This window comes from Muntiacus reevesi, chromosome 12 (assembly GCF_963930625.1).
Source record: "Muntiacus reevesi chromosome 12, mMunRee1.1, whole genome shotgun sequence".
Classification (NCBI taxonomy): domain Eukaryota; kingdom Metazoa; phylum Chordata; class Mammalia; order Artiodactyla; family Cervidae; genus Muntiacus; species Muntiacus reevesi.
This window is the reverse complement of record NC_089260.1, coordinates 78,568,929-78,594,326: the sequence shown is the minus strand read 5'-3', so window position 1 is coordinate 78,594,326 and position 25,398 is coordinate 78,568,929. Positions and strand designations below refer to the sequence as shown.

The following is a 25,398-nucleotide window of genomic DNA, read 5'->3' as shown; positions in this document are numbered from 1 at the left end:
AGTACTTATGAGAACCTTTAAGTTTTCCATTTATCAAAATGGCTGTAATTGTCTCTAGAATTAACACTGAAAGAGCAATTTTTAGTGATTCTAACTTGTCTTCAAGCTACAGTCGTGTCCAAGCAGTGTTCCTACCCCCACTTTTTTTTAACCTTTGACCACTCAAGATGTGACAGCATTTCTGCTTAGTAACTGGCATATTATTACATGGTACAAGCTATCTTAGTGATTTGTCATAGTTTTTCTCTCCTTCTGCACTAATTCAGATTATTTCTCCTAATCAACAACTTACCAAGAACAAAGTTAAAAGATCTGAACTTAGGTAGTGAATTAAGGTGGATGAAGACACAACAATACTATCAGGAGTGATGGAATATTGTGCGAGTGCAGTGACTAGGGTCTTAAAGAAACCTTATGGTGATCTGGTATATTACATGGCTTGCTTAGCAGTCACCCTCTTTATAACAACCGCAGTTCTACCTCCTCTTCTTCCACTTTCTTTCCTGTTCAGTGGCTTGAAATCCTCAGTAACTCACGTTCTGATTCACCAGTACTTCTGTAACTCTTTCCTGTGTTTTACCTTTTATCTTCCAATGTGCTTTTTTCCCCTGTTGGTACAATAACACACAATTCCAAAGTGCCATCGAATGCACTATGCCACTGAGCGCCACAGCCAGTGATTTTAAGTGTACTAAATTATCTTCTGGTTGAAAATAACATAAGCCAAAGAAATAAATGCCTCTTAACTAAAGGCAAAGGTCAAAGCAACTTTTGAATGCGTAGTCGGAAAATGTTTTCAGGCCTGCCTATCAGAGCGGATTGAGAACATTTGCACTAAGCAGAGCCGTGATGTTATGTGAGCAGTGAGAAGGTGCACAACAGCCACGTATTTTAATTAAAATAGAGTTTATTAGCTTTTCTTTTAATATAAACATGAGGAAGAAAAACCACACAAGTTGGAGCATTCTTTTCAAAATAAAACTGCAATCGATACTTGAATCTCCAAGCTCCATAAACAATATTTTTTGAGGTGGTAGACTGTAATATTTTATATCCATTATTTATCATTTATGTCTCTGTCCTTTAAAAATGATGGAACCTGTGGCACTCAATATAATGTGAAGCCTTGCTATAAAGAGAGGAAATATTTCTGGCCCAGAAATGCTTTGTTTACAGGCAAAGTTCCTAGGATTATGTTTGAGAAGGTAGGAGAAAGATTTTACATAGTTGAGAACACTTTTTTTTTTTTTTTAAATGTTTCAAGTTTAGGTGACATCATTACCAATTTCCTAAGAGACTGATTACTGGACCTTCCTGTCTTTTAGTGGGCTTCCTGGTGGCTAAGTGGTACCCTGTGTTTTAAAAGCCTGAGGTAAGGGTTCCTAAGATTTATCTTTCCTCAAGTAACAACTTCAAGTGACACACCTACAGCCAGGTTAACACGCAGAACAGAAAAGCTGTTTCATGTCGCTTACTTTCCTGTCACCACTACTAGGGTCCCGTTCCTTTCAGTTTATTACTGAGAACTAATGTTATTGTTCGTAATTCCTTTACCAAACCTAGAAAAAAGAAACTTCCATGCTCAAGCAGATCAACAGCCCAGTCAGGCAAAGGACTATTTTAAAAAGAGGAGGCCAGGTCTATAAAGATCCAAGATATCCTCCTGAAGTCTTTGTGCAATTTGAAGCTGTGATACTTGTAGAAATATAAATGCTACAAACTTAAAAAAACATCACCTAAGAGTTTACTTGAATTTCTTCTAAACTCATTTAGTTTTGTAAATTTTAAACATTAAGCTCTTAATTTTAATCTTTTGTTTCAGACTATTGTTTGCCATCTTCAAGAGGGACTGAAACAAAAAATTCAAATTAAAAGCTTAACATCCAAGATTTACAAAACTAAATGAGTTTAGAAGAAATTCAAGTAGACTTTCAAGTGATATTTTGCGTCTGTAGCATTTATACTTCTCCGGCAGTGTCCTGGAGTGTCCAAGCACACTGTATTAAACCTTAAAATTGCACCAAGACTTTTGGGACACTTTCTATTTCACTATCTGCTTATTCCTGGACTAACAGGTTGGCTGGAATTACGAAAATATCCTTTAATACAAGTATTTAACAAAGAGGAAAATCATCAGAAAATGAGAAGCACCATTGGAGTTAACAAGAAACGCAGCGCGGACCCAAGAGAAGTAGGTAACAGCATGCTTTCTCTGCTTATGATCCCAAACATGCTAACATGCTAGTAAGTAGTGCTTGCAAAAGACTGAATGACAGGTGTTATTCAGCAGGTTTTTGGTTTACACTGATTGCCAAAAATGACTAGCAGCTTCAATGAAATAGGGAGGAAGAATCCTTCAAAACCTAACAATGCTACAACAGGCTGTTCCTAAGTGGCTTTATGAGTTGTTAGGAGTCCCATGTTTGAATGGTAATACTGCATTGATTCTAAAGGAATATGCAGCAATATGGGTGAGAAAAATAGGAAAAAGTAAAAGTTATATAGTGTCTTTAAAGTCTAAAAATTTAAACTATTAAAAAAAACCTCACATAGTTGACAGTTATCGGCCCACACAGTAAGCAAATATCTGTGGGTGGGTTGGGAGCTTTTAGCTTTGGAGTGGTTTTTGTAACTCTGTTTACATTAAAAAGGACAGAAGAGTGTGCTACCTTGACAAGGTCCAGTTTTTTCCTATGACCATAACCTTTGCTGTCTGCAAGTCTCTTGAATTTAGTGTCTTTCTTCTAGGTGAAAATACTAACTTTGCTGGTTTCTGAGCAGGAGAGGTGGTATTTCTCCAGTCCTTGTTACGAGGGGTTCATGATGTTACAACCCCTCACCTCTCTCTGTTTATGAGAGGATGGCATTGGAGCGCTGAATACCAATGAAATTATCAGCGCTGAAAGACCTTCTCACAGCAACTCTGCTGTATTCATCTTCACACAGTCTGGAGATGGCCTAAAAAAGTCAATCAGATAGAACATAAGTATAATTGGGGGGAAAAAGTTCCAACCGTAAAGAAAGCAGCATTGATAAGCCACACATCTGCATTCATTTAGGTTGACAGTTGCTGCTACTTTGGATAGCTCATATCTACACTGCTGATTCCCGAAGATAATATTCTCCAAGGGCTATGATGAGATTGCTGGGGCAGGGAGGAACATATTTAAAAACTGGGTTCCCAAAATAGGCCCCATCTAACAGCAATATGATGTTAACTACATACTAGATCCTTAAGCATAATGAACACACCTGAGCAAAATCAGTGTTTACCCAGCTATTCAACCTCTATTCAGTCTTCATTATTTACTTCGCACTAAGAGCATTTTAATGAGGCAGGTGTGTGCTGAAGGCAAGAAAGGCCTAGTGATGAAGCACTACAAGGTGCTATTTCACATGCATGTAAACTATCGTAGAAAAATGTCTTATTTCTAAAGTACCAAGGTACTGGAAAAAGTGTCAACTTTATATGTATTCATTTCAGTTGTAAATTTTGCTGTATACCCACCAGAAATCACAAATTACTTCAAATTACTCTTCAAATCACTACTACAAATTACTTCATCCCATGTATGTTACCACTTCCATTAAAAACCCACCTACTTTCTACATCCAGTTTCTGAACCCACATTATAATTTCCAAGTATAGGTCTCACAGGTTAGCCCCTGATGCTTCTGGTCTAATAAACTCATGGGGCTGAACTGTGATACACACAAACACACACTACAAGCTCAGGCAGTTAAGAGTGGTAAGTAATTATCAGTGTACATATGATTAGGGATACAATTATAAGAAATTATTCCTGTATGGTTAAATGTAAGTGTGGAGATTCAAATGGAAAACCATTAAAAACAATTAAATCTGATTTAAAATATTCTGAATTATGGTTACATAAGAGATATCTGTAATTTTTTTTAAAAAAATAATGTGAGATCTCTGTCTAACCCATAAAAGACACAGGGAATAAGATGCCAATGGGTTAATAAGCTCTTCAAACTGTTAGTCACTGCGTAGTGTAAGTCAGCCACAGATGCTGGCTTTGGTGGCTGACAAAACCCAGTTAGTGAATCCCCAGTCTTACCTCTAGGCTCTGTGCTCTTTCTTTGCTAAGAGGAGCAATTAGAAAACTCAGGTTTTTGTCATCTGCTAAGAAGCAAAGGTCAAAGTAGTATTTGGCATAAACACTGGCGGGAACATGAATATTAAACTGAAGGAGCTCCAGAAAGTGCCTGTGCATCTCATTCCTGGGGGAGGAGAAGACAAACCAACACAGGACAATTTTAGTCAGCTGGGCTACCTTCAGAAGCCCATTCTGTGCCACAACAGCTCTAAACACAGTTTGGAAACAAACAATGGCTCCCCAGCTGGATTAACACACTAATGTTCAAACAAGGTATAGCTCTTTGTGGTTCTTCCTGCGTCCTGGCATTTGGAGTTTGGGACAAGGTGGGGCGGTTACGGCCCTCTTATGCACCCATGCTGCTGACTCGGGAGCTCATTCTTCAGAGTTCCATTAGTGCAGCTGGCATTCATGCTCCACGCTCACTCACAAGGCCCCGCTATAGTCATCAGATGAAAGGAATGATGTATGCTGTTTATTAGCTCTGGAGAACTTGCAGACATTTTCACCGATAACAGGAAGGGGCTTATTGAAGTAGAGACACACCAAGAAAAGGAGTAGGCACATCACCGCGGCACAAATGGGGTCATGGAGAGCCACTGCTATTATCTCTGAGGGGAGAAGACTCTTGAGGCAACAAGGATTCATCTCAGATAAATAAATAAATAAGCTACACTCGATGTGAAAGGGAATCCCCTCCCCCCGCTCCAGTGCAGGGGACTGTGGCAAAGGGCAGAATGCAAGTTTCTGTTCCTCTTAACCCCAGTAGGACCAGAAGGTGTTCCTGGGACAGGATGGGATACACTTTTTAAGATATGGGAGGCAGTAGGATTAAGGGGAGACGTCTTGGCTAGACTAAATGCACCTGAGCAATGATCCCGATGGAGCAGTTCCCCCTGTGCTCTGTCCGCCGGCCCTGACTAGGACAGAAGGCGCACAGGCACGCAGGGGGCGAATTCAATGAAGTGGGAAAGTAGGGTCCTGGGGGCAGATCTTTCCTGTGGGACCATACACAGTCATTTGCTTGTCTAATGTTTAAGTAAATAAAATCAGAGTAAGTCTTACCACTTTCACAGCAATCATTTTAAAGAGTTAATTATATACAAATGATAAATACCCAGACAAATGAAAGTGACTTATTTTTCAAAATATTTGCTTCCTGGTTTTAAACTGTTAATCTTTTATCCATTGGTAAGTCATCAAATGTTTGATGTTCTCCTGCGTGGAGAGCAGAGTGTGAGCAGAAATGAGGTTTCTCATTTGTTGAATGTTAAACCTAACTGAACCTACCTCCAAAATTAATTTCCTGTTCATATGGCCATAAGTCTATAGAAATATAAATCAGAAAATGTTTTGATAATCAGCTAATCAGGACTTAATTTACTACAGGAATAAATGCACTTCACTATCCCTTTTATATTCTCTTCCACTAATATATTTTAATTGTGTGGAAATACAGTACTTCATAGGATTAACATGTCTATTAACAGAGCTTTACTTACTGAAGAAAAAAGCATTAGGACTACAGAATATGCTTCTGCGTTGTTTTTTTTTTTTTTTTTTTAAATGACTAGATGACTGAAGAGCATGCCATTTATAGGGGCAGCAAATTTTCTGAACAGCAGCTGCTCAATATATTCAAACAAGATACATGGATGTTAGAAAACTTTTAAGGAAAAGCTGATAGATGCCAATTTTTCAATGTAGACTCAAAATGAGACCATTACAAATAGCTGCCAACAGCAGGGGGATGAGACAAATGTGACTTGAACACTTGGCTGTAATGCTTTCCAGTTTCCAAAGATCATAAGCAAAAGCAACCTATTACGAACATAGCTCCTGGTGATTCTGTTGTACACAGAAAAGTGCTGTTTACAATTAGCTTCTTCCTGTAGCTAGACACTGCCATCAGTGCTATTGGGCTCACATCTATGAACATCCACACACCTTCCCCTGCATGTTCTCTGATGCTGTAACTGGACCCAGAGCCCCCGTCAGCTTAGTTGCAGGTTCTGAGAAAATTTCAGCTGCCATCATGGCAGACCTGGTGTTTATGATTACACATTTTCCTTCCTTCAAGGAACCAGTTTAAAGATGGATGATAGTGGTGCTCAATGTCACCTTAGTTTCTACAAATTCTAAAAGTACTTCTACTTATCTCGAATTATCTGCCGTAACACTAAGGTGGCTACCAGCAATATCACCATGACACTTTTTATCATCAAAGTGGACATTTTCACCAAAAGTCACTTTGACAGCTACCAACAATCACTGGTCCCTTCTCTTAGTCACAAGCTTCTTTGCTTCAGTTGTAAATATGCACTTTGGTAAATCTGAATTAAGAGTCAGGGGCAAAGGTAACAAAAACAAACTCTTGCCACTGCCTGCCATGACCTCTGCTGTTCACTATAATAAAGAGGTACCCCTTTACGTTTTCCTAAATGCCACCCACAAGGACATTTTTGCTGTCAAGTGAACACTTCTAGAGTCTGCTGCAAATACCTCTCTGGTTCCTGCTGCCTCCCACCCTCGGGGCCCTTCCCTGCAGCCAGACAGCAAGCCTGATGTTTCATGCCCATGGGAGCATGCCATCTGTGAGGAACCCCCCAAGTTAACTCGAGGCCCCACCAAGTACCGCTGTGGTTGCTGAGTGCCCCGGGTGAGGCCCCACTGACACTTCCCGGGCTACCTGAGACAAAGGAGTTTCCTAACTCGGCAGACCTACTTCTAAACAGGGGGAACACTCCTGACAGTGGAGGAGACAGAACACAGAGATCTAAAACCTTTCTATTTGGTCATCTGTACATCATGGTTTCTGTAACAACAGAACCTTAGAGACAACCTCAGATTACAAAAGAAGAAAAGACCTGCAAAAACAAACATACAATGTGTGACTCAAGTTGAAGTTATAACCTCAGTAGTCTGGAGGTGCTAAGACCTCAGCAGTGACCACTTAACTTCCAAGGCCAGACATGTGTCTCTTAAAAACAGACTGGACCTGGTAGACAGCTTTAAGAAAGACGTGAAGTTATTTACTGCACCATGCTGTTCTGGTAGTGAGCTTGTAAAATGGTAAAAACCACCAGAAAAGTAATTTCAATTTATCAAGCAGAATATTACAACAGTAACACACCAAGATTTAACTAATGAATGATGGGAAATACAAATGGTTATACTACAGCTAGACAGAAAGAAGTCTAATTTTATATTTATACCTAATTCAGCTCTCTGCGCAATGTAACCTTTCTTAAAATGTAACATTTCTTAAGCTGTAAACTTTATGGGAGCAAATAAGGTATTGGAAAATGGTTAGACAGTTCACCGTAACCTTACAAACTCACATGTCCTCAACTGTAATGTCCTTTAGGATCTGGCAGTAGTCCACATTCCAAACAGCCTGATCGTCCCAAACCTTGGAGGCAAGAAGAATGGCTCCCAAAACAATTCTTTTCCAGTTAGTGGGGCAAATGTCGATCTCAGCATAAGTTAAAAGCCTTTCTAAGTAAACCTGCAAAAGTAGAGGACTGACCTTTGGTTTTAGTTCAGTTTAAGGGCTGTGATAGAATTGTTAGGAATGATAGGTTTCATCTGTTTTTAACATGTCTTTTATTCTTTGGTTCTACAGAGACTTCTGCTCGGCCAGCCAAGGCCAAAGGCCAGGTCACAGTTGTAAGGCAAATATTTCTGTCAGTCTGGTATTTCTACTCTGCCCATGTGAATTTCCAACCCAATTTTGGTCGCAGGAATGAAAGGACATCTCAGCATTCTAAAGACAGGCATTGTGTTATTACCTTTCCACTTGTAAAAGGCAGCACGTATAGCCCAGCATCGATTCAAATGTTCAGTAAATGTTTGAGTGCCTACCGTGTGCAATGTACCTACCATACTGGTGGTGGGTACGTGGCAATTTTACATAAAGCTTGAGTATGTAAAACTCTGGTAAGACTGAGCAGTTCTTTATCTTCTCTTCAGAGGGTGAACCTGAAGATAATAACTGGTGGTCAAGAGAGCCTCCCAGTGGCTGCTGCGTGGCAGAGCAGGACAGGCAGCACAAAGCAGCTGTGCTTTACACTTGGTCAGCCTTCTTAGGGAAGATTCGTGCACAGAAAGAGCTTTTTGTTCACATCTCCGTTATTTCATAACTCATTTGTCTTACATATTCTGCAACTTAGTCAATTTGTTTGGTTCTAAGGTGGTTAAGAGCTGCCGGTGTCTGAATCCCTGGGGCTCCTCTAAATCTGCCAGGTAGTCTGTGGGATGACTTCATGGCTTCTTTTATATGTGTCAAATGGCTATTCTATAACGAACCAGACCAAGTTAACAGCTGAGTAAAGATTAAAGACATAAGTTGTGATGGTGCTACCTCTGCAGAAGAAAATATATGCCATTTGACAAAAAGAAAAATGTCCCGTTATCAGACTGACAGCTCCGATCTGCCAAAACTCTCCAAACTCAACTGTGTTTCAAACACGGTTACTGAGATTATATACCCTTAGTGAACTTCTGCCCCCCACTCCCCAGAGAACTCCGCGTGCGCCTGTACTCTCTAAGAACGAGTCTCCCACAGGGTCCGCCCCTCTACTGTATTATGGCACTGATAGAGGCAGTTCAACCTTAGGGGCAGTCCCTCAGCTTCCTCTCAGCTTCACTAAAGGCAAACCTGGTCTCATTTACACCACTTGCCCTCCTGTCTCAGTGGAAGGGACATCTCTTTCTTTTCCCTGAAGCTAACTCTTCTATGAATGAAGTCAGTCCCACCTCTCATTTCTGCACAACACTGTTCCCACAATTCATCTCTTCTTGAACAACCCCCCTTCTCTGTCAGAGATTTTCTCCAATGTTCTCTTACATGTTCTCAGCCCATCTGTCACCACCCCTTAGAACACTTCCTTCAGGAAATGTTCCGACACTGGCTCCTCATGACCCATCCTCTCCTTAGCCCATTTAGTCTGCCCCTGGCCGCCACTGCCCCGCTGAAATTACTGAGGCGTGGTCACTGCTGCCTTCATGACAAACAGTCAGCACTCTTCATCACGGCGCCCCACTCCCCAGGCCTGCCCTCAAAGCTGAGAGACTGCCACACGCCTGGCTGCTGGGACCAAAGACCTCCGCTTGAGTTATCGCACTGCCGTCTGCTGGGAATTCTTATCTCCACTTTCACTGGTCACCTGCCGGCTCTGCTCTTCTGTCCGTCACTTCTGGCTTCTATCACTGCCATTGCCTCCTAACTTCTCTGCTTCCACTGACCGCCAACCACCGTCTGTTCTCCCCAGAGCAGCCAGGAGAGCCTCTCAGATTAAGTGCACTTCACGGGCCTGCTCAACATCTGCCAGGGCTCTCCCATCAAACAGGTCACTTCTGTGGCCTGCTAGTTACGAGGCCCCGTGTGAGAGGCCATCGTCCTTCTGTGACCTCATCGCCTGTGCCTTCCCGCATTCCCTACGCTGATCACAGGGGCACCTTGCTGATCCCTCAGCACAGAACCCGTTCCTGTCTGCGCCTTGTGCTCTGCCCCCTGCCTGCGCTACCAGGCCCCTCATCTTCCTCAGTCCAGCCAGGTCCTGGTTCAGATCTCACCTCTGTAAGGAGGCTCTTCCTGGTCTTTCTAGCGTGCATGCGTTAAGTCGCTCAGTCGTGTCTGACTCTGTGACCCCATGGACCCGTCTGGCTCCTCTGTCCATGGGGAATTCTCCAGGCAAGAATACTGCAGTGGGTTGCCACTCCCTTCTCCAGGGGATCTTCCCAAACCAGGGATGGAACCCAAGTCTCCTGCACTGCAGGCAGACTGCTTCCTGTCTGAGCCACCAGGGAAGCCCCTCTAATCTCTCCATCCCTTTACCTTGCTTTCTCTTTCTAGCTTTCACTACTACTTCAAGCAGTCACCTTTTTAAAATACTCATTTTAAAAAGTCTTACACTCTGTGGTACACCCGATACTTACACACACTGTAAATGAGCCATACTCCATAAAAACTAGAGAAAAACAAAACCCTTATGTCTGCTATGCTCACCTCAGAAAGGCAAGGACTCTCCTCTGTGCCCAGCACTTAGAACCGTGACACAGGCAGGCATCTGGTGCCTGTCTATGCCCTAAGGAGCTCCTTGGCAGCACTCGGCACGTGCGCCGTGCTCTCCTTCCTCAAGCTCTCCTGGCAGCTCTTCTGAGTCTCTGCTGGGTTTCCTCCCACTCCAGCCACTCCTCTGGGGACGTGTCCTCTAAGTGCTGATGGTCCCCACAGATCTATCTTCTCCTCAACTTGTATTTAACGTACTTTCTCTGCATTTGAACAGCTACACGTAATTCCCTGCCTCTTGCTCAGCTTTAGGCTCCAATCCCATACAGTCAAATGACTGCTAGACACTGTCACTCTGCTGTCTCACAGGTCCATCGGGCTTAACTTGTCTACAAAGAAAGGCCCCTCTTCCAACCCACACACTCTCTCCTGCCTGCATTTCCCAGCTCTGCACGTGCCAGCGCCACTCCTGCCTCTCTCAAGCACATGCTAACTAAGCACCGTAGCTGGCTTGCAGCTCCAAGAAAAGGCCTGCGTCTGACCCGGGGCCCACTGAGGGGAGCCTCCTCTCCCACACTCTGCCTGCAGAGGCGCGGGCAGCGGTGGACGCAGGCCCTCCCTTCAGACCATGCAGCTGACTTTCCCCTATAGATCTGCTACAGGGAGGAGCTGGGCAATCCCCACTAGCTCTCAGCTGAGCATGATGTGTTACTGAAATGATAAAATCTTACCAGAGGAACTCGGTACGGATGACAGAAAGGTCCTCACATAGCTGGAGCTTGGCAGGCTAACCTGAGTAAGCCTTTCCGAGCACTGCTGACACCCCAGGCCTGGGCACCTTCACACGCAGGACCAGAGGACAGTAGAGATGGTTAACACTGCCGTCCAAGGCCAGGCAGGTGAAGGCAGTCGGTCTCAATCAAGACACACATCACAACTGCCTAGGCAACACAGCCTGAGACTCAGAAACACACTGAATCTGCACCTGCCGTGGGCCAGGAAGTGCAGTGACCGCCTCCATCCCACCACCCAGCGCACTTTGCCGGTGTGCACCTGTGTGCACTGTGTGCCCATGCGTCCTGAGGTGTGGAAGGAGAAACCAGACGTCTCTCCTGCTGCCTTTAACATCAACTGCTTTGTGATGAGAAAAGCAATGGCAACATTTTAAATCATGATGATTACTAAAGCTCAAATCTGTATGTTTTAATTCTTTTTGATACATTTCTCTTTAATAAAGTTCTGATGATCATTTCAGGAACCTACTTTCATTTGAAAAACAGGCCCATATCTTCTGTACAAGAAAAAATTTTCTAGAGATGCTTCTATTAAGAGAAAAATATATTACCAAAGTCACTATTGCACATTCAGCAGTCAGCCGGGCGGCACTGAAAAGAGTATGAACAAATCTGTAAATGAATTTGTGTTCAGGATCATGCTTAAAGTACTCCTCCAGAACCCTTTCTCGCTGAAAGAAGAAAAAACACAATGTTAAGTATCCACTGAAGAAAAATACTTAAAAGTACCCTCAAGATAGCAATCTTCACACGTGGGCCCACGTGCTACTTAAAATAATTTTGACTAGGTGACATATCTTGTAGTCTTTTAAATATAAACAATTGGATCCTAAAGTACCATAGTGATTCAATACTCACTACCATTCATTAAAGAAAAATGCAAGCACAACCTCAGAAAATGTATTTTCACCTTCTTCCCCAAAGAATTCTAACCAAATGCAAACTATTTTTAGGCTCAAAGTCCTGCTGATCACTGAACGTCATCATACTTTTCTGCAGTCAACCATGGAAACACCTTTCCACTGTCCTGTAACCAGAGGCTCTAAGAGTGTGCTCTTACACAGCGGTCACCAGTCATGTGTGTCTACTGAGCACCTGAAGAAGTGAGTTTTTAAACCCTGTCATTTTAATTAGTTTAAAATTTAAACAGTTTTTAAATTTTCTCCTTAGAGGCCTTACATATGTGTTAGGAAATGTTTATATTGTGTGATGCTATGGAAAATCATCCTTTAAAAAGCTACATTTTCTGTTACTTGGGTATGTTTACTTACCTGCTCATTCGTCATACAAAGCGTAACTTGGTTCTTATCAGTCACACCCCTGACACAATATGCTTTTGGTAAAATTACTTGACATAATATGGGGTGGGGGAAGAAGACTTAAATGAAGACAATCTTGGCTTTGAGCCGGAGGCAATAATTTTCTTCTAGTAATTAATATCAAAGCAATTCAGCATGAAATAAACACAACTGTAATAAGAGAAAAATACACCTTCAATAAAAGTGACACTTACTGTGAGTGGATGTGATCTCTCATCAAAAATGTCCAAAGATCTGTTGGCATCACTATAAAATAAGAATGTGTATTTTAAAAATTAATTCAGGAGTTACTAGCTTAGTAACATATCTGCTAAAAGTAGAGAGAGGAGTAGAGGAAGCTTAACCTTAATAAAGCAAACAGTTTTACATATTCTCCTGGATTCTGCCCTTAGAAAGGTTTTCTGACCTATTTTATACTCAGCACACCAAGTTGCATGAAATCTCTTCTACAACCAGCCAGAGCTGCCTTTACCCACACAGACCCCTTCTAACAGGCAATGTTCGTAGACCAATACATTTCCACTTCACTAACCTCACAATGGAATATACAAGAACATTTTATAAAGTGGTAGTAGTGGGCAATAAAGTCTTCTAACTTCAATGAATGTAAATATGAGATTCATGATTTTTTCTTGTCTCCACCCCCTTTTGTTCTTCATATTATATTCTTATTGTTTATTTCTTCTGGTCTCTTTCAAATAGTTTGAGTTAAAAATTTTAATTGTCTTTTAAGAGAGACCAGGCTTTTTCTTTTAAATTCCACCACACTTTTCTGCACTGTGCCCATTTAAACAGCAGTTCTGCAAATGTGGTCTATAAGCCTCTGGGAATCTCCCCTGGCCCCTCTTCAGAAATCCTGTAAGTCCAAGAGGTCAAAAGTTTTTTTATAAGAATACCAAGACATCACCTGCCTCTACACTGTTTGACACTTAACTATGATTGTATAAAAGCAAAAGTGGGTAAAATTGCTCATTTCTGAGTGTGAATCAAGGCAGTGGTATGAAACTAAATTAGAAGTCATTCACTTATTCCTGGCCAAATGAATGTAAAAAATCTGCTTCACTTAAGAACATCCATGATGAAAGAGTAAAAATTAAGTGTTCTTAAACCTTTACTCTTCTTCTTCATATTCTGAGTAAGTGGAAAGTATGCATTAAGCATTTGTATGTACTGAAATATGGCTGTGCTAAGGAAGAGCACTTGTAACTTACTGGTAACCAAGTCACTTTTTCCCCACTAGAACATCACATTTAAACCACTTTTTTCATGAAACACCAATTGACAGTCATTTTTTCAAAAATGAACAAAGTGAGCCTGTCACTTCAAAGAAAACTCTAAACTATTTGTTGCCAATGATAAAATTCAAACCATTAAGCTAAAAATATTAGGATTTTTGGAAAATTTGTACCTTTCAGTGTGAGCTTTATTTATGGTGAGCTTGATTTACAAATACTTAAAGATTTTTCCGATAAGACTGGTAGTGATACTAACAAGAGTGAGTTTTTGACACTGTCTGAAGACATGTGAACCAATACTTTGCAAATGACAATGTATAATATTATAAAATCATGTACAGATAAAAAGATCCACTCAGTATACATGACAGATCAATGGGCATTAATTTAACATAGTATCTATCTCAAGTTCACTGATAATGACTTGGAGCTCCATCTTAACTAATTTAATAAACTGGCACATGTGGATTTTGGGGACAGTATCAAAGAATATGTCCAATTATCTCAAGGCTTTAAAAATTCACCTTTTCCCAACTATATGTCTGCATGTAGCTGGATCTTCATATTGCTTCTTCAAAGCAAATGACTGAAGACAATGTTGACATGAGAATCAACTGTCTCCTATTAATGAGATACTATTCTCTCCACTATTTTGTTGTGGAAAATGGTTATTTTTCATTTAAAAAATGACTTATGTTAAACACTGGGGTCCCCAGTCAGATGGTGATCTCATCCCTCAGGAGACAGTTTTCCTGTCCTAATGTGGAGAGAAGCAGATCACCTTACTTGCACCTACAGAGCAGAGGCCGGGGTGCTGCTAAATACTCTGTGACACACAGGGTGGCACCCCCACACCAAAGCCTCATCCAGCTCAAAACTTCAGCAGTGCTAAGGAAAGCCTGTTTTAACATACAGTGGATTTACTTTTTTAAATTTTAAATTTCAGTTTCTAATACAGTAAATATCCATATAAACCACATAAAACTTAAAGAATTAAGAGTCCCAAAATAAAAATAAATGATTCACTTTAATACTGTAATGAAAGCACTCTAACAGTAAAAGCTTACTCTAATACTGTCTATTGTTATTAACACTAAACTTGATACTGTGTAAATTAATTAGCTGGAATAACAAGACAGGTTTTAAAAGAGTTCACCTGTTCTTTAGGTGGTAATATATTGCTGAGATCACACTGTGGAGGAAAAAAAAATATTGTAATAATTGGTTTTTATCACATTAGGCCTGAAGACATTTTAAAGGGTTGGCAGAGAGGTAAGACCAACCAGATGCCCAGTGGGCCCCACACCCCCTAATTCAAAGCAGTACCCATAGGTGGTATCCCCCATGTTTTAGGTTCTTTGGCTTTTAGCAAAATTAGGAGACCCAAAATATAGATGTGCTCTTAGAAGACATGTTTGGGTTGATTATTGTAATATATAAATTATTATATATTTCCCCGGTCATTTGTCCTTCTCTGCACAGAATCTCTCATCCCATACAAGTTACATCATCTATCCACATGGTTAAATTTAAGCCATACAGATTTTGTGTGTGTGGCTTTTTGTTAGGCACTGCATTTCAGTTGATTCAGTTCGGTATTCCCCCTAACACATCTATTTTCCATTATTTCTCTAAAAGTAAGTAATACAAGTGCTCCATATCAAATAAAATGGATTTAAAATCACTTTCACACATAATTATTAGGAAATTTAATAGCAACATTTTACAGTCACAAAACTGAGGATAGGCCTAGTTACCCTGAAATGAGCACTGCTGTGAGGCGGCACAAGGCAGCACAGGGCACTGCTGACGACAGGCATCTCCACACTATTTTACATAAAGTCTAACCAGCCAACAGGTGCCAGACCTCAGGTAGTTCTTACATGACTGCAGCCCTAAGCTACTCACAGATGCTGTGTATTAGGCCATTAAGGAGTTCCCTGGTTAAGGTATTTGCTTCCCTTTGTTCTCAGTATCTAAAATGAAACTCAATAGAGAGAAGGCAAATCTGAACTTTGTAACTGGTCTATAGAATCTTAGCATTTGCAGAAAGGCCTGTAACACTGTTAGCATCAAAGATGGATACTTCTATACTGCTTCAAAGTTTCTTCAAATTGATTTTAAAGTCACAGAATTAAAAGTTACATGATAAAAAGGGCAACTGAACCTAATATGATACTTAACCCATTTTACAAATAAGAGAATCAAGGCTTAAAATTGACTTACTCAAGGTTCTACCAATTATCAGAAGTAGTTCTCTTTCTCCTACCCTCAAAGCAGAGAGTGGTTCCCAAGGTCAGCTGCACACTGGATTACCCGGGACGCTTTAAACACTGCCTGGCTTCTGCTTCAAAATGTTCTGATTTAACTGCATTAGGTACAACCTGGGCAACAGGACTGTATTTAAAGCTCCCCAGGTGACTGCAACGTGCAGCCAAGTCTAGGAATGAATGAGATCAGAATCTCTCAGGATGCTTTTGTCTATGAAATCACGCCTCACACATCATTCCTCAGCTTGTCAAAAGGGGTGTGTGTGTGAGAGAAAGAGACACAGGGACAGAGAGGCAGACAGACCCACAGACTGTGTCTTGAGGGCAGGGAGGAAAGGTGGAATTCATGTATGTGTTCAGAGACATACATCTTGAAAAAGTTGCATAAGTGATTCTAATAAGGCTCACCTACCCCAAATGAAAACTAATCCTATCGTATTTTTCAAAATCATTCCTAAAAGCCAATTTGCCCTATTAATTTCTCAGTAAACCTTTATTTCATCAATAATGAATGTGAATGGTCATTTTTAAAACTTAATGAGAAAAAAATTTACTGTATTTCCAAACACTAAGACTAGGTTGAGAATAAAAAGCATGAAACCTACTTGTCTGAGCAAGGTTAATCTTTAAAACTACTTCTGAATTATATACTGGAACATCAGGCTCTTTTGAATTCAAAAGAAGCTGTGAGTCTAGCCACAGTGAGAGTAGTTTTTAACCCACAGATTTAGAGTCTTGGCTGAATAAAAACATTCAGTGATTACGAGAGAAGTGCCAAAACTCAGGACTTTAAAGAGCAATGGGGCTCAGTTTTTGTTGAAATACGATTTGACCGAAACTAATATTATAAGAAAGTTACATTACTATGATTGTGAACTGGTTGTTTTTAATTAAAGTTAGAAGTTACTGATCATTTGAATAGCTAAAAAATAAAAAGCCTTGCACATTAAAAATTAAATTAAATTTATAAGCTAATTATATTTTTAAGACAGAAAAGTAAAATTAATGATAAGGATACTAATATTTTCAAGTAGCATTTCCCAAACTGTTCTGGAAAGTCAACATTCATATGCTAAGAAGACATTAGTTAATGTTCCATGGACAACCCCAAGGGAGGTAGGAAGGTCTGCATCCTGTTTGGTTTTTAATTCTCTCTCTTAAATAAACGAACATTCCCATGATTAGGGTGTTTTGAACTGTGCATCTCCAATTGTGGACTATGAGGGGCTTCCAGAAGTTGAGGAATAGTTTTCGTCATCGTAACACTGTTCGTGTCTTCTTAAGTATAAGCCTGGCCACAGCCTTGTTTCTGAAATTTCATCTCTTTTTTTGTTCTCTGCTTTGATTGATACAGCGTGTTAGAGATACACATATATAAACAAAAATTTTAAAAAAACAAAAACAAAATTAAATGTGTCTATTAAGTTAAAATCTCAGTTGAACAAATTTCATCTATGGAGAAATTAAGCTTGAGAGTATGCCCTTTAAAACGGTTTTGATATATTTTCCCCCTCTTTGGGGGAGAGGAAGGAGAAGTAAAATTTCCTACAGAAATATTGCAGGAAAAAAATGCACGGTGGGATAAATCTGACCAAGTTCAGTTAAATTTAACTGCAGATTCACTTCGGTGCCAGTAGGGGACAAGCTGTTCCTTCTTCTAATGGTAGCTTCCAAACTAGTATACATAGTTGTAGGACTCTCCCAACTCATAAAGAAATAATTTTTTTCTAGAAACACACAATAAACAGGTACCTCTGTTTCTCATTATGTTCAACATTGTCTTAATAACAATAGAAATGAATCAAATGAGGTTTACATTTTTCCTGGGATTTCTCACTTGCTGACTTTCCCCTCTATCATATACTCTATGATTAACATGGAAACTGAAGACTCATATTGAGAGGTCCTTGAAACCAACATAGAGTGGACACCAGTTTCTTAACCTGATCACTGAAAAGGACAAACCAAACGAATGAAATTATGTATGGCGAGGATGCTTTCAGCATGAAGGGGGTCTGCCACTCAGCCTTGGCAACCTAGTTGTATTCACCATTTTATTGTGGTTCTAAGATTAGGCTGGCTGACTGTCCTGTCATCTAGAAATATGGTTGGGCATGAGCTATACTTTTTAGTAAGCTGCCCTGGAGATACCTGAAGGGGAAGGGAGGTAGAAGAAAATGTCACAGTAAGTTAAACCTATAAAAGTGTGTTTTTTCCTTGGTTAAAATGTCAAACGATAAAGCATTAAGATTTTCCTTATACTCCATGAACTGCTGAGTGTTGCATCACGTGCAGCTCCATGGGAAACCTCTGTACTCTAACTTCCACAGGCAAGATCTGAGAAATGTGGTATAAACTGCTGCTCTTGAAAAAGGACCCACATATGAACCTGGCAAGCACCTATTATAAATTGCCTCATGGCAAAGAGACACATTTTGATATTGCAAATTTTCTCCTCCACAGAATGAAGACACAGATTGTGTCTCTTTGTTGGTGGTGGTGGTGGTGGTTTTTTTCCCTAAGAAAGTGAAGTCACTCAGTCGTGTCCAACTCTTTGCAACCCCATGGACTGTAGCCTACCAGGATTCTCCATCTATGGGATTTTCCAGGCAAGAATACTGGAGTGGGTTGCCACTGCCTGTTCTCCAGGGGATCTTCCCAACCCAGGGATTGAACCCGGGTCTCCCACATTGTAGGCAGATGCTTTAATGTCTGAACCAGTTGGGAAGTCCTCTTTTTTTTTTCCTATATGACTGTCAAATTATTCAAGTGTTATTTGTTGAAAATGCTTTCCTTCTCCCATTAAATTGCTTTTGGCAACTTTGTAAATGGTCAAATGACTGTGTAAGTGTTCGTCTAAAGTTGGGCTCTCTATTCTATTCCATTGATTTATTTGTCTATCCCTGCACCAGCTACCCACTCCAGTATTCTTGCCTGGAAAATCCCATGGACAGAGGAGCCTGGTGGGCTACAGTTCATGAGGTCAAAGAGAGCTGGACACGACTGAGCAACTAACACTTCCACTTTCATACCAGCCCCACTGTGTGCTTATTATTGTAGCTTTGTAGCAAGTCTTAAAGTCAGGTATCCTAAGTCCTTTTTGTTCATTTTTAAGATTTCTTTGGATGTTCTAAGTCCTTTGCATAGCCATATAAATTTTAGAATCAGTTTGTCAACTTCTACAAAAAAACCTCACAGGATTGTGTTTGAGATTACGTTGAATCAATAGATCAAATTGGAAGAATTAACATCTTAATATTATTGAGTCTTCCAACCTATAAGTGGCTAGCCATTCCCTCTCCAGGGGATCTTGCCGACCCAGGAATGGAACCTGAGTCTCCTTCATTGCAGGCAGATTCTTTACCATCTGAGCCACCAGGACTCCCAAGAACAGTACACCTTCCATTTATTTAGGTCATCTGTCAGCAAAATTGTGTAGTTTTCATTATAAAAATCATACCCTAAATTTTAAAATTTATTCCTAAGTATTTTCTGATCTGAGCTATTATAAATAATTTGTTAAAATTTCAAATTTTAGTTGTTTCTTGTATACAGAAATGCAGTTTATTTTTCTGGGTATTGACTTTATATTCTGTGATCTTGCTAAATTCACTTTATTTGTTCTTTTGTTGTCATGTATATTCTTTACAGTATTCTATATAAATAGCCATCTGTGGTGAGAGAGTTTTACATCATCCTTTCTGATCTTTAGACATCTTTTTTAAATTTTCCTTCTCTTATTACACCAACTAGGATCTCCAATAAAATACTGAATTAGAAATGGTGGGTATGGACACTTCTGCCACCTTCTGATCTTGGGGAAAGAGTCTATATTTCATTATTAAGTATAATGTTTGATGTAAGAGTCTGTGTGTGTGTGTGAATGCCCGTCACATTGAGGACCTCAGGCTTTGCTTTGCCCTTGCTGAGCCACAGATACATTCTGTTTAGTTCTCTTAGCATCAGAGGGGCTTCTGGGGGTTTGCCTCTTGTGGGTATTGTTCATGGGTCAGTCAGAGTTTGGGGAAGAAATTATAGACACAATTTGACTCTCCCCTCTGTGGTTTTCTCTTTTCCTGGATATATCCCTTCAATTTCCAGCTTCTGTAGTAGCCCCAAACTTTGTCCTTTAATTCCTTAAGCAAAGAAGACCACAGATTTTTATCCAAATTCTGCCTAGGAAAACCTCCCAAACAGGAAACTCTTCCAATGACATTTCTTTCAGATGTCCATTCTCTTCCAAATCTGTTTCAAGTAACACTCCAGTGCTTTCAGAGAGTCATGTTTTTTAAAAATGTTTAAAAATTTTATGTTTCATTTACAGTTATTACAAAATGTTGGCTTTATTTTCTGTATGGTACAATACATCTTTGATAGTTCTTTTTTAATATATTTTTCCAGGGTCTATAGTTGTTTTCCCTGAAAAATTTGGTCCAATATAAACAACTTCAACATTATTAGACATGGAACCTAATGTTGAAATAACGTGATCAGAATACTCTTATAGAGAATGTGGAATTTAAACAAAGATTTGAAAAAAGAGAAGGATTTAGCCAAATTGACAGTTTTCTGGTAAAGTCTCCAGGCAGACTAAGAAGCGATAAGCAAGCTAGGAGACGCCTGATATGTTGGAGGGCTAGCAAGAAGAGCAGGGTTTTGAGGAGAGTGGTGTGATCAGACATGCATTTCAAAAATAAAACCTCTGCTATTTTGAGAACGGATTATATGGATGCAAATATAGAAACAGTTAGCTAGAGAATTAGCTGTTACAAGAATTCACAGGAGAAATAATGGCTTCTCGAAACAGAGTAGACACGGTGAGACCAGTGAAGTGCTATATGTGATGTGAAGGAAGAACCAATAGATTTTTCAGTTGATTAGATATTCCGTGTGAAAGAAAGTGTTCAGAATGACTTCAGATTTTTCTAGCAAGTAAGCATGATTTCTGTATAACACAGAAGGATGGAATTGCCATCAACTGAGAAAGCTATGAGTAAATCAGTTTGATACCATTCAGGTATGACCTAAATCAAATCCCTTATGATTATACAGTGGAAGTGAGAAATAGATTAAAGGGATCAGATTCGATACACTGTGCCTGAAGAACTATGGATGGAGGTTTCTGACATTGTATAGGAGACAGGGATCAAGACCATCCCCAAGAAAAAGAAATGCAAAAAGGCAAGATGGTTGTCTGAGGAGGCCTTACAAATAGCTGTGAAAGAAGAGAAGCGAAAAGCAAAGGAGAAAAGGAAAGATATACCCATTTGAATGCAGAGTTCTAAAGAATAGCAAGAAGAGATAAGAAAGTCTTCCTCAGTGATCAGTGCAAAGAAATAGAGGAAAACAATAGAATGGAAATGACTAGAGATCTCTTGAAGAAATTAGAGATACCAAGGGAACATTTCATGCAAAGATGGGCACCATAAAGGATAGAAATTGTATGGAACTAACAGAAGCAGAAGATATTAAGAAGAGGTGGCAAGAATACACAGAAGAACTATACAAAAGAGATCTTAATGACCCAGATAATCAGGTGGTGTGATCACTCACCTAGAGCCAGACATCCTGGAATGCTAAGTCAAGTGAGCCTTAGGAAGCATCACTATGAACAAAGCTAGTGGAGGTGATGGAATTCCAGTTGAGCTATTTCAAATCCTGAAAGATGACGCTGTGAAAGTGCTGCACTCCATATGCCAGCAAATTTGGAAAACTCAGCAGTGGCCACAGGACTGAAGAAGGTCAGCTTTCATTCCAATCCCAAAGATAGGCAATGCCAAAGAATGTTCAAACTACCACACAATTCCACTCACCTCACAGGCTACCAAAATAATGCTCAAAATTCTCCAAGCCAGGCTTCAACAGTCCATGAACCTTGAACTTCCAGATGTTCAAGCTGGATTTAGAAAAGGCAGTGGAACCAGAGATCAAATGGCCAACATTCGTTGGATCACTGAAAAAGCAAGAGAATTCCAGAAAAGCATCTACTTTGACTTTATTAACTATGCCAAAGCCTTTGACTGTGTGGATCACAACAAACTGTGGAAAATTCTAAAAGAGACGGGAATACCAGACCACCTGACCTGCCTCCTGAGAAATCTGTATACAGGTCAAGAAGCAACAGTTAGAATTGGACACGGAACAAGAGACAGGTTGCAAATCGGGAAAGGAGTACATCAAGGCTGTATTTTGTCACCCTGCTTATTTAACTTATATGCAGAGTACATCTTGTAAAATGCCGGGTTGGATGAAGCACAAGCTGGAATTAAGATTGCCGGGAGAAATATCAATAACCTCAGATATGCAGATGACACTACTCTTATGGCAGAAAGCAAAGAACTAAAGAGCCTAAGATGAAAGTGAAAGAGGAGAGTGAAAAAGTTGGCTTAAAATTCAACCTTCAGAAAGCTAAGATCATGGCATCTGGTTCCATCACTTCATGGGAAATAAGATGGGGAAACAATGGAAACAGTGACAGACTTTATTTTCTTGGGTTCCAAAATCACTGCAGATGGTGGCTGTAGCCATGAAATTAAAAGATGCTTGCTCCTTGGAAGAAAAGTTATGACCAAACTGCACAGCATATTAAAAAACAGAGACATTACTTTGCCAACAGAAGTCCATCTAGTCCAAGCTATGGTTTTTCCAGTAGTCATGTACGGATGTGAGAGTTGGTCTATAAAGAAAGTTGAGCGCTCAAGAATTGATGCTTTTGAGCCATGGTGTTGGAGAAGACTCTTGAGAGTCCCTTGGATTGCAAGGAGATCCAACCAGTCCATCTGAAAGGAAGTCAATCCTGAATATTCATTGGAAGGACTGATGCTGAAGCTGAAACTCCAATATGTGGCCACCTGATGCGAAGAACTGACTCATTGGAAAAGACCCTGATGCTGAGAAAGATTGAAAGCAGGAGAAGGGGACAACAGAGGATGAGATGGTTGGATGGCATCACCAGCTCATGGATATGAGTTTGCGTAAACTCCTGGAGTTGGTGATGGACAGGGAGGCCTGGTGTGCTGCAGTCCATAGGGTCACAAAGAGTCAGACACGACTGAGTGACTAAGTCCTAACTAAGTTAGACAAAGTCCTAACTAAGAGAGATATTTAAATAACTAACATGATCGTCTAACTAAACTAATGAGGTAAGTGCTTTTGATATTATATTTCTTTGGAGACCAGAGGAGAAAAAAGTCTCATTTCATTTTGTGATGAGGAAGTAGGTAGTAACAGATCAGTATGTTGAAGAATACATAGGATGTGAAAGAATAGAGAGTAATAAATTACTAATGGAAGAATAATCCTGCCCAGGAATACAGATATGCAAACCTTCATGCTGAGGGCTTGGCAATGGGACACAGATTGGTATGACCTGAGGTAAAGATGTGTGATAATGATGGTAGGAAAAGGGATGGAGTATACGGAGGGAGGAAAACATAGGACAAAAGACCTAATCGAGCTAAAGAATATATTTACTGTACTAATGAGCTTATCCTTATCCAACAGGCATTGCGAAAGTGGAAAAAAAGTACTTTTAAACAGTAAGGTGAAAATCCTTGGATGGAAAATAAGCCAGTAATTTGTTTGTTTTCTTTTTGTTGTTGTTTTTTGTCCATAGGCAGTTAAACATATTATAAATAAATCACAGAAATATATATTCAGTGTTGTAGTTCTAAAGCATGGTCTACAAGGACATTCCTTGAGCTGTTCTATTGTGCTATTATGAATTTAATTAAAAACTTTTCTCCTGGCATGATTTAATGATTTTTCATATTATTAAATAGATGGGAAAAACACATACAAAGTGAATAGTGCCAGTTTTCCCATTCATTTGTATAGGATATTCACTGGTTGGTTGTTTGCCAGTGTATTCTATGAATCAAAAATGTTTTATAACAATTAGGAAAAAAATTAGTGCAACTGAAACTTGTGATTGTTTCTTTTCAAGTCACGGGCCACAGGGATGAGACATCAGGGGACTTTCAGTAGCAGCCATTCAAAATCATGAAATATATTTATTTCTATTACTCATTTAACAAAAGGTAGTATTTGCTGTAAACTGTTTGATGCTTTTGTGAGTATGTTAAGAAACATGTTAGTTGCTCAGTCATGTCTGACTCTGCAACCCCATGGACTATAACCCACCAGAATCCTCTGTCCATGGGATTCTCTGGGCAGGAAGACTGGAGTGACTTGCCATTTCCTTCTCCAGGGCATCTTCCTGACCCAGGGATTGAACCTGGATCTCCTGCGTTGCAGGCAGATTCTTTACTGTCTGAGCCTCCAGGAATATGTTAGTTAATTCAAGAGTACTGTTGTCTGTGGAGGTCTAGAAGAAACAAAGCAAAGAGGAACTAAAGAGCCTGTTGATGAAGGTGAAAGAGGAGAGTGAAAAAGCTGGCATAAAATTCAGCATTCAGAAAACTAAGATCATGGCACCTGGTCCCATTACTTCATGGGAAATAAGATGGGGAAACAATGGAAACACTGACAGACTTTATTTTCTTGGGCTCCAAAATCACTGCAGATGGTGACTGTAGCCTTGAAATTAAAAGATGCTTGCTCCTTGGAAGAAAAGCAATGGAAAACCTAGACAGCACATTAAAAAGCAGAGACACTACTTTGCCAACAAAGGTCCATATAGTAAAAGCTATGGTTCTTTCAATAGTCACATATGGTTGTGAGAGCTGGACCATAAAGAAGGCTGAGCGCTGAAAAATTGATGCTTTTAAACTGTGGTGTTGGAGAAGACTCTTGAGAGTCCCTTGGACTGCAAGGATATTATACCAGTTAATCCTAAAGGAAGTCAGTCCTAAATATTCATTGGAAGGACTGATGCAGAAACCGAAACTCCAGTACTTTGGCCCCCTGATTCAAAGAGCCGACTTAGAAAATATCCGATGCTGGGAAGATTGAGGGCAGGAGGAGAAGAGGACAACAGAGGATGAGATGGTTGGATGGCATCACCAACTCAATGGACATAGGTTTGAGCAGGCTCCAGGAGTTGGTGATGGACAGGGAAGCCTAATGTGCTGGAGTCCATGGAGTCACAGTCTCCTGACTGAATGACTGAACAACAACAAGAAGAAGAAACACTGCCTTCCTTGGGATATTTTAGAATTATCAAATGTCTTGATTAGAAGGGATAGGGACCCTTTCTCCTATTAATTTATGACCGTTATTTAAGATGATTTATATTTATGATTTGTATCTAACACAGAAAGAAAAGCTTGTTTTAGTGCGAAGAGATGGGGATTTGATTTCTGGACTTTCCTCTCAGTAGTAGTTTGAGAGTGGCTAAGTCTCAAAATTTTGAGCTTCATCTTTAAAATGAGGATAATATCTTTTCTACCTTCATTCCTGGTAAGTATGAAGACCAAAGAGGAAATCTGTATAATGGCAACATGAACATTAGAAAACATTGTTTGAATATGAGATATATTAACTCATATTATTTTCATATACTGTAGATTACATAATAAAAGTTACATCTTACCTGGTAAAGGGTGTAGGTGAGATTTAATTTACTGCTGAGATCATGTAGACTTACATAAAACTCCATGGATTTTTTTCATTTTGATTTTTATGATCTTAACATTTTTTAATCTACTCACATAGGCTTTTCCCTTTAGATTAAATAATAACCACA

General features: G+C 39.9%; 1 protein-coding gene across 1 annotated transcript; it reads right to left on the bottom strand.

The window, feature by feature from the left end:
- Positions 1-889: 889 nt before the first annotated feature.
- Positions 890-23,084, bottom strand: LOC136144769 (cyclin-Y-like protein 1). Its single transcript, XM_065902620.1, has 7 exons — positions 23,079-23,084; positions 17,803-17,903; positions 12,442-12,493; positions 11,480-11,599; positions 7,463-7,629; positions 4,083-4,245; positions 890-2,958 (listed from the first exon to the last, which is right to left on the bottom strand). Exons 1-7 carry the CDS (start codon positions 23,082-23,084, stop codon positions 2,851-2,853), a joined length of 717 nt encoding a protein of 238 aa, XP_065758692.1. The 3' UTR covers positions 890-2,850.
- Between the last annotated feature and the right edge of the window lie 2,314 nt (positions 23,085-25,398).